Source organism: Anopheles funestus, chromosome 2RL, assembly GCF_943734845.2.
Source record: "Anopheles funestus chromosome 2RL, idAnoFuneDA-416_04, whole genome shotgun sequence".
In the NCBI taxonomy this organism is placed as follows: domain Eukaryota; kingdom Metazoa; phylum Arthropoda; class Insecta; order Diptera; family Culicidae; genus Anopheles; species Anopheles funestus.
Window position 1 is genome coordinate 72,922,598 of NC_064598.1, and position 9,514 is coordinate 72,932,111.

Below are 9,514 nucleotides of genomic sequence, written 5' to 3' on the forward strand. Positions count from 1 at the left end.
CACAGTACATTCACACAACAAAATGGTCTCCGGTGAGAGAGTCCTTTCTTTTCGTCACCCAAACAAACCAATCAGTTATACGAAGTCCATTCTATAAGCTACAATGCCATTATTTTAAATATTGTGGTAAACTTCCATCATTATGCTTTTGTTTTTTTTTTTCGTATGTCAAGTTCAATTTCTTTATTTCTACCTCTTCAAACTATCTGCTAAGTTTCAGACGTTACACATTTATTTTACTTTCCAATATGTGTGTTGTGAATTCTGAGAACTATAGCTATACAGTGCGTAACTTTTGGGAAATTTATGGGCAATTATTCCCTTTGGAATTTTTTTCCATTTCAACCCGTAGCCTTGAGATATTCTAAAAGAAATATGTTTTGCAGTTTTTTAAGTTTCTTAAGGTATTTGCATATTTACGTCAAAGCTAGAATTAAATGAAGCTTTCTACGCCACTTTTGCCGATACACGATCGATACCTCATCACTTGATTCACGTAGTGTCTGACTAATATATTATCTGGAAAGATTCTCTTACATTTCGTCATCAGCATACCCTTTGTTTAAAACAAAATCAAGAATAAATCTTTGAATAAATACGGTTATTTTTAACTTATCATAATGGCAATTCCTTCGCTACTTAAAACTGCTTTCGGCCATTGATTTGCCGTAACTTGGGAAGAAAAAAGAGGACTTTACATAAGGAGTCCCTCGAATGCAATAAAAGGCTTTCAAAATCTTCGATTTCACATCGAATATAAATAGTAGGAGATACCTCCTGTCGAACAAGTTTCCAACAAATTCCAAATTCCAAAGAATAACATTTGTTGCGTATATCAGAAATATGTTTTGCAGTTTTTTAAGTTTCTTAAGGTTTTCGTATATTTACGTCATAGGTCAAATTAAATGATGCTTTCTACACCTCTTTCGCCAATACACAATCGATACCTCATCACTTGATTCTCGTAGTGTCTGACTAATATCTTATCTGGAAAGATTCTCTTACATTTCGTCATCAGCATACGCTTTGTTTAAAACAAAATCAAGAATAAATCTTCGAATAAAAACGGTTACTGTTAACTTATCATAATGGCAATTCCTTCGCTACTTAAAACTGCTTTCGGCCATTGATTTGAAGTAACTTGGGAAGAAAAAAGAGGACATTACATAAGGAGTCCCTCGAATGCAATAAAAGGCTTTCAAAATCTTCGATTTCATATCGAATGTATCTCCTGTCGAACAAGTTCCCAACAAATTCCAAATTCCAAAGAATAACTACTGTTGCCTCCAGCAATATTGGTCCCAATTGAACTCCAGCACACTGATACGTCCTGTAATCCTCTACCGATACGAGTCCTGGACTTTGCTAACGGAGGACACCAATGCACTCGCCATTTTCGAATGGCGAACGCTGAAGACAATTCTTGGCAATATAGTGCGAACGGGGCGTGTCAAGAAGGAGAATTAACCAAGAGCTAGCTGAGCTGTTTGGCGGTGCAGATATTCTGACTTTGGTAGAGCCGGAAGGATAAGATGGCTGGGATACGTGATGAGGATGTCGGAGTCATGCCCCACCAGGAAGGTGCTCGTTCGGCACGAGACGCTGAGAAACACAGCGAACTCGTTGACTGGATCAGGTGTTGAAGCTGTCGGAGATCGAACACAGCCATGGATTGAGGACTGCAGCCCTAGTTCTAGTATCCTGGAAACGGATTGGCGACTTAGCTGATCATGTCTTCACCACGTGCTTGGCCAAGAGCAGGTCAAGAAGAAAATCTATCATCGCAGAACTTACACAAAAATTGAAGCTATCCGTGATTAAAATTCCAATGGTGAAAAATACAATTTCTATAATGGTTTATTTATTTAAAAATACATTTGTGTCTGCACTATAGCAATTATCTGATATCTGCACTATAGAAGAAAAAGAGAATTAGTAAAAAAATGGCCATAAAAGAAGGCAAACAATTTTTCAATTCCAAGATGTCCGGAACAACATCAAGTGGATACAACAAAAAAGTGTTTTTTTTTTGCGTTAAATTATTTTTGATTGCCAAAAACTACTACCAGGATGGGACAACACTCGTACCAAGAAGTGAGCACAACTACGATACAATAAAATAAGGATTACAATGTATCCTACAAAACGGGTAATACTAAATTGTGTCCCAATACACTTTCGTTCAAATGACTACATCTTCATTTAATGCTAGATTCCTTAGCCGCACATGTTTGCGCAGTTGATTGACAAACGGTGGTGTTAAGTTTCTAACTAAACTACGCTTCATTTCCATCCAAAAGCATGGACATCGTGATGTACATCGAACGCATCGCGTATATGGCCAGTTATTGGGTCGCGCTAGAAACGGGTGCACTTTCGCTTATGCCGCCGAAACCCATATGGGTCAGACATCCTCTTCCTCCATAGCGATAAGATGAAGAACGTTTCCGTTGACCGTACGTCAGTGTACACGGCCAGTTAAACTTTCTATTGGTTTCATGACACTTCCAGCTCCTACCACCACCACAACTGGCCACACTTTTTTGCTAACGGAAAAAACGACACTGTATCGCGGGTCGAGCACAAGAACTGGAGCATGCAAACTTAGCTTAGAAGAAGAACGTAGCTACTTTAGCATCGATTAGCGCCTCTCACCTTCAAAATCGGGTCATCTCACATCCCCACAACCGGGCGTGAGAAGAAAAAAAAACATACGATCCTGCACTATATGGCCCACATTCAACGAGCCAGAAAATATTTGTCACGTTTCCGACTGGGCCGATCGGCCGATGGCAACGCGGTTTTGGGGTTGGTGGGCCGGAAAATGCTCACGAACAATTCGAACCTTCGATCGCTGCAAGGAACGATTACTGTGTTTACACCAGACGGTTCATGTTCATTTCATCTGAAGATGACTTCGCGATAAGACGTTCCTTGTTACTGGCCGGATGTAATGAGTGAATAAAATTGTTCAGTGTATACTTTGTAAGACAATCGTAGCCGAGCCAGTGGCTTGTGGGGCTAGGGACTGTGTGTGTGTGTTTAAGAAAAAGGTGAAAATTACAAGTAGCTAAAACAGTTCGGCAGACAGGACAATTCATGAGGTCCACCATGGGTTACATCAGACGCACCGTGGTTTTAGTGGTGTTTATACAGCTGTTCGGTCATAGTCAACCGAAAACGATCGCTTACAGTTCATACACGAGCGATCCTTATCCATCCGAAACCCAGCAACATAATGCCACACAGCAGCACCAAATTGCTAGTGTTACGCAGCAAGATGCTAGTGAATCGTAAGATAACACAAAAATTCTCCCAATTCTCTAAAATGATTCTGATACTTATATTTTATACCTCTTCATGCTCGTTGTCCTTGGATGTGATCTCTCACACTTTCGCATGAAAGATCCGGTCGAGGGTTTTCCAGTGCAGGCAGTGGACCCAGCTTCCCCTACTCCATACATCCCGATTTCCTGTCGAAACCCGTGCAAGTGCCACGGCCGAATGCTGGGTACAAAACGCCCAAGTACATTGTCTATCCGAGCTATTCGAAAAACAGTCCCAACTCCGTACCATACTACAACGCTCCAGTAGGTAAGATAAACACTATGGGAATTTTCTTACGCTCACTTCCTCGAACATATGTAGGGGGTAGAATGTGTGTAGACAACGTTTTTTTTTCATTCATTTTTTATGCTTTCCAATTCATTTTACAGCAATGGATCGATTTGCACCCGGAGAAGCATACGGTGGTACCATCTACAAACTGAAAAAGCAAAAACAAACCATCCAATCCGGTAACATTCGAACCACAATATTATCTCGTCTAGCGTACGTCCGCTTGTATAATCTTACACATAACCTTTCTTCCAACCGAAAACAGCACCATTTGCATCGATTCCGGCAGCGTCATTTAACAGCCCGGTTAGTGTACCTTCACCGGGCGGTCTACGACCGGCCGCTTCGGATAACGCTCCCGTCAGTGTGCTGGCACCACCGGGCGCACCATCAGCAAACGGTCCGTCACCACCGGCGTCGCCTGGAATGCAAGGCCCACCAATCTTTATGCCTACGCCCGTACCGAACTCTGGTGAGGATTCATCGTCATCATCTCGCTCTACCGAACCGCCGAACTCGAATTCGATGATGGATTCCTCCGAACTTATCCTATCCCCACCAAACTCCCACTCGGGCTATTTGCCGCCGGCAAACAAAGCGCAAGATATGAAAAGTCCCGCCACGAAAAACCCTCCAAAATTAGTCGCCGACAGCCCATCGAATGAATGGTACCAATTCCCACCCAACACCAATGCAAGCTATCTGCCACCTTCATCCGAACGGTCCAAACATCCTGTAACTAGCTATTTGCCACCACCTTCGGGTGATATCACCGTACCGGTTGTGAATGCTAACACCAACCAGACGGATTATAAAGGTTCTGCCGAACTGTTTAAATTTCCACCCAATATAAACGCCGACTATCTTCCACCGTCGGACGAAGACTCGTCAGAGCACATGGGTACGAGCTACGGGGCGCCTCCTTCAGGTGATCCTAGTGCACCTTCAAATTTGAAACCGGTCATTAGCACAGACGGAATCAATCCGGCAATTTCGCTTGAACCGAACATACTTCATAGATTTCCTCCCAACACGCAGTCTGGCTATTTGCCACCGGATGGAAAGATTTTGCCAACGTATTCAGCTACTAGCTATATTCCGCCACCGTCCGGTGATCCACAAGCACCAAACAATTTGAAGCCATTGCAAATGGCAACCCTGACACCAAACAATCCGCCACACAAACCTTCCTCAGGAGATACTTTCAAATTTCCACCCAACATACATTCCGACTACCTTCCACCGGTGGGGAAAGAATCTCCAAAATTGTCCGTTACTAGTTACCTTCCACCACCGTCGGGCAATCCTTATTCTCCCGCTAATTTGAGTCCTCCCAAAGCTCCACCGTCCATGCAAGCATACGTGCCGCCGGTGGATTTGTATAAATTTCCACCAAATGTGCAATCGCAATATCTGCCTCCCACGAATAATCCCCCAAGACAGAACAACGCTGTGACCAGCTATCTTCCTCCTGCTTCCGGCATTCCAGGTGACGATGCCATCGGTACCATATCGGTTGGTCCGGGCAAACCACAGTATTTGCCCCCAAGTTATACTGGTGAGTACGGAGTTTATGGAGCTATTAAAGACATCTGGTTCATGGAGGTCTTTTTCTATATCGCACTTTAGATAATGGACCACCAATACAGTCAGCACCACCACAACCACCACCACCGATGGCAATGATGCCAAACAAAATGCCTCCAATGTCAATGGCGATGATGCAAGCGATGGCTGGACCACCTACAGGACCATCCGGAATGGATTCAGATTACGATCATCATCATGATCACTCGCACGATCATCATCACCATGATCATGATTTCCCGTACTTGTCCGGCTTTGACCATGATCACTATCCGGATATTATTTTCGACCACGATCACGACCATCACCATCATGATGAACCGACGACGCCACCGGCTCCTCCACCACCGCCACCACCACCGGAAACGCCTAGGCTCAAAAACTACAGCTACTACTACCTGAGTCGTACGCTCTGGTATGTGCCACTGTACTTCACGCTGTACTTTACGGTCTACGTAGCCATTTTGATCATACGCTCCATAGCTCGACACAAGGTATACCACTAGCCAACGGCTAGTATACGCTGCATCCTGTTACACAAACTATCCACCATTCTGAATCGTTTGGTTCTGGTTCCTCTATATTCACAGGTTAACCTACCGAATCAATGGGTCGGCAATGGACGATCATTCAGCAGCATACGTGACCTGAGTGATAAGGAAGCGCAGCAAAAGGCAACCATGATGGCAACGTTCGCAATGAAACAGATTGAAGATTTTAGAGAAAAATATTTGTAACCGTACCGGACCAACAAAGCTTACTATTGGACGCTAGACATACTCACCGTACCGATCAGGGAGGGAATGTTTATTGATCAATGGATAATATGTAATTCTCAATTATTGAAAATAAAATTATTCATTACAAACTGTTAGTTAAGTGGTCTTATTCTTGCGCTTCATAAAAGTTAAAACTGGGAACAGGACTATGAGGATTGTCGTCTTTTAATCGTAAATCGCGGATCTCGTCGTCACCCCAGTTCGATTTCTGAAATCTTCTATTCGCCTAAACGCCTGACGACATCAACATTCTCGTTGGAATAGATCGTCCAGTGTCATTTTAGTTACATTGCATCGGAGCCCGGAGAATCTATTTTTTGCATTAAATTAATTGAATGCACCCGATCTGTTGACTGGTCAATGGATGAAATAAGGCTGGTCAATCTCTGTGTAACAATAAACTCAATTAAACCAATAATTAAGATCAGTATTGAACTAGCAAGGATTGTCCCCAAAGATTCTCCTATGTGACGGATAGCCCTTTTCTGTGCCCACCCATTCCCTTGAAGGGTAGTCTCTCTAGAACCTACAATTCTACGATAAAATTGTACGGCGGCTGTAGAACCACATGCGATCTTGAAGTCAATGAAGAGATGGTAGCAGTGAAACCACTTCGCCGTCACCTACACCAGAATCTAGCACATGGTCAATGTTTTAATATCCACTTCGGAAATCTCCAATGGGACAAAATAATCCAGAAGTATCAGCATTTGGGTGACAAAATATGCTAAGTGAGGAATTCAACACTGCAAGAATCCTTCAGCTGCAATAGTTGATAATTATTTCCAGGAGAATAAAAAAATGAAAATAAAATTCAATTGTCATCAGAACTCAGGATACGCTTTTTTTGACAAACAGCTTTCAATTAGAGTCTGATTTTGCATTTAAAATATATTCTTTAGAATTGATTCTGTTATCTTGGCTACGTTACAATTACTTTCATTTAACACTACATACCAGCAGCGTAGCGAATATGCCGATCCTTTGCTTTTCAGCTTCCTAGCAGATCACCTTCCGGCATCTGATCATCCTCGTCGGTCGACACATCCTGTAAGCTTGGTTTCAATTTATTACCGTTTGGTGACCTGATGGATGAACGTATGTGCTTTCTGGTTATCTCAACGGTTTCTCCATCGCTTTGACTTCTTGAACGAAACGAAAGATGGAAAGATGTACAAATGGTTACAAACTGTGCGGCAGATATACCATACCTGCGCTGCAAATGTTCCAGCTTGGGAATGTTGGCGGTAGGTTTGTGTCCGCCCGCCGCCTCCAGTGCTGCCAGCTCGCGTGGATGAAATTTCTTTTTATGACTGCGACAGTTTGAACCATTGGCAAACGTTTTATCACAAAAAGGACACTGGTAAGGCCGTAGTCCGGTGTGCAGTATTAGGTGCGCTTTAAGAGCTTTCGAGCGCTTGTACTCGTTACCACATTCTTGGCATTTAAATTTTTTCTGATCCGAATGCACTACCATATGCATGTTTAGTGTACGCTTTGTGTTCAGCTTCAGTCCACAGTGTGGACAAACGTACAGCGTGTCATTATGTGTATCTTCGTGTGTCTGATAGTAACATTATGCAAAGAGTTAATGATAAATTTTTACTCACAATTTAATTAAATGTTCGATTTACCTTGAGCCGTGCTGCATTTTTAAACTGTTTCGAACAGTACGCACACTGGAAAGGCCGCTCCTCGGTGTGTACGATGTAATGTTCCTTCAACGCTCCCTTGGAACTGAAAGTTTTACCACATTCCTCGCAAATGAACGGTTTCACTCCTTCGTGCGTCATTCGCATATGTGCTTTCAGGTTGAAAGATTTATTAAACCTAAAGCAAGACAATAACAAAAATCAATAAATAACAATCGTAATGAATCAATAACGCGCCACTTTGCTTACATTTTGTGACAAATCGTACAGGAATAACGATGTTTCTCGTCTTGCGGCAAATGGATGACTTCGTGCCTTCTGAGATAAGTGCTTGAGTTGAAGGTTTTCAGGCAGATTTTACATTGAAACGCTTGCGGAATGGAAGCGGTCTTGTTAGCCGATTGCCGCGTGTTATGGCGTGTGTTACTCGACAAGCTTTCGTCGTTCGCCGAATTGTCCGCCAGTTGAATGCTCTGTTGCCGTCTGCTCGTCCTTTTTGGTGTCCGATTCACCACCTCGGACTGTCTGGAATCGGATTCTTTATCAAACACATCCTCAATATTTTCATCATTTGCCTCCATCTGATTGCTATAATCGTCCATTTCAACTTCCAACATTTCCCATTGCTCCGTGTTCTCATTGTTCTCAAACTCGCTTTGAGCCGAAGCTATGGCCAGCGATTCTACTTGGTAGAAATCTTCCGCATTTCCATCCTCTACTTTTTCGATCTCTGCAAAGCGATAATGTTGTTTTAATTTCTCAATATCTGTGAGCATATTCTAGTGTTCTTACCCTCAATGTGTTGAGCAACGTGTTCGGGATCAATGTTTAAAAAGTGTTTCGATTCCATATCCAAAACTTCGCATAACTGACTCGCTACGTTTTCCATTTCCTGCTTCCCAAGAAAGGTAGAACGTATCTGCTGCATGTCAAATTTTTGTACTCCCATTGGGGAGTACTTCGAGAGGTAGTCAAACAAACGATTCGTTTGATTGCATTTTTCCTTGAAATGTTCCAGCTTGTTAACAAAACTGAGACATTCTTCACATATGTTGGGGGGCACATCTTTTATTTCCAAAATCTGCAAAGAAAAACCGCACGGTTTGGTTATGAATTGGCTCCATAACACGAAGGACACAAACACTTACCGATACGTCCAGCATGGTTGATATTACCGCATTTATATCATGAACAGATTCTAGCTTTAATACCGCTTTTTCATTCGCACAAAGGCGGCACCAGGTTTTCCAACTCGTTAACATTTTTGTAGCTTTTGTACGTTTATCTATGATGCACTTTTTTATGTTGTAAACAATCAAGCGTGATAGATACCTGATTTAACCATAGTCTTTCACTGTTCGGTTAGGCGACACCTATTTATACAAGGATGAACAGCTCATCACTGTATTTAATCTTGCTTTTATCCTAAACTACAATGCAATAGTTTTAAATTGCATTTTCCTTCTTTTAAATAAATTGTAATCAAGAGGCAGAAGAACGGCGTTTTGTTTACTGTTGACCGTACGCTGTTATGACAAGTAACAAGGCTGGAGAGCTGTCACATTGCGGCCGCCATCTTTCAATCGAAAAAGTCAATGTATATTTCTTGTAAATGCATTTTTCAGTTGATAAAGAATTTATTTAGGAGAAGAAACGATTGAAAATATGTTTCACCGCTATTTTGTTTTAACATAAACTAATGGTGTGAATTTAAAACATATGAACAAAGATTATCATACAATAAACGTAAAAGCCTTCTTTAGTTCAACTGTGGTAAAAATCCATCAACGCCAAGAAGTATGCAATGTGCGTTACATCTTGCTTTCGCTACTGATATCAACTGTGGTCGTTGCTCATTATCATTTTGAATTGTTCGGT

General features: G+C 42.1%; 2 protein-coding genes across 3 annotated transcripts; one reads left to right on the top strand and one right to left on the bottom strand.

Moving 5' to 3' along the window:
• Positions 1-1,815: 1,815 nt before the first annotated feature.
• Positions 1,816-6,189, top strand: LOC125774955 (uncharacterized). Its single transcript, XM_049445330.1, has 6 exons — positions 1,816-3,293; positions 3,407-3,594; positions 3,717-3,797; positions 3,884-5,196; positions 5,244-5,699; positions 5,796-6,189. Exons 1-6 carry the CDS (start codon positions 3,100-3,102, stop codon positions 5,940-5,942), a joined length of 2,379 nt encoding a protein of 792 aa, XP_049301287.1. The 5' UTR covers positions 1,816-3,099; the 3' UTR covers positions 5,943-6,189.
• A 669-nt stretch (positions 6,190-6,858) lies between these two features.
• On the bottom strand, positions 6,859-9,179 carry LOC125760601 (zinc finger protein weckle-like). Of its 2 annotated transcripts, none has more exons than XM_049420879.1 (6): positions 8,785-9,179; positions 8,429-8,717; positions 7,886-8,366; positions 7,619-7,814; positions 7,196-7,548; positions 6,859-7,129 (listed from the first exon to the last, which is right to left on the bottom strand). In XM_049420879.1, exons 1-6 carry the CDS (start codon positions 8,896-8,898, stop codon positions 6,976-6,978), a joined length of 1,587 nt encoding a protein of 528 aa, XP_049276836.1. In that variant the 5' UTR covers positions 8,899-9,179; the 3' UTR covers positions 6,859-6,975. The 2 variants fall into 2 exon arrangements, with proteins under 2 accessions (XP_049276836.1, XP_049276837.1); XM_049420880.1 differs by having other exon boundaries at positions 6,859-7,126; positions 8,785-9,178.
• Between the last annotated feature and the right edge of the window lie 335 nt (positions 9,180-9,514).

What these genes read in the sequence shown, in the direction of transcription:
- LOC125774955 (XM_049445330.1), top strand. Translation starts at nt 3,100, where the DNA reads ATGAGGTCCACCATGGGTTACATCAGACGCACCGTGGTTTTAGTGGTG. An exon ending in CAGCAAGATGCTAGTGAATC is followed by an intron (nt 3,294 to 3,406) that starts GTAAGATAACAC and finishes TTCGCATGAAAG; the next exon opens with ATCCGGTCGAGGGTTTTCCA. An exon ending in AAAACAAACCATCCAATCCG is followed by an intron (nt 3,798 to 3,883) that starts GTAACATTCGAA and finishes AACCGAAAACAG; the next exon opens with CACCATTTGCATCGATTCCG.
- LOC125760601 (XM_049420879.1), bottom strand. Translation starts at nt 8,898, where the DNA reads ATGTTAACGAGTTGGAAAACCTGGTGCCGCCTTTGTGCGAATGAAAAA. An exon ending in CAACCATGCTGGACGTATCG is followed by an intron (nt 8,718 to 8,784) that starts GTAAGTGTTTGT and finishes TTTTCTTTGCAG; the next exon opens with ATTTTGGAAATAAAAGATGT. An exon ending in CTGGAACATTTGCAGCGCAG is followed by an intron (nt 7,130 to 7,195) that starts GTATGGTATATC and finishes GTTTCGTTCAAG; the next exon opens with AAGTCAAAGCGATGGAGAAA.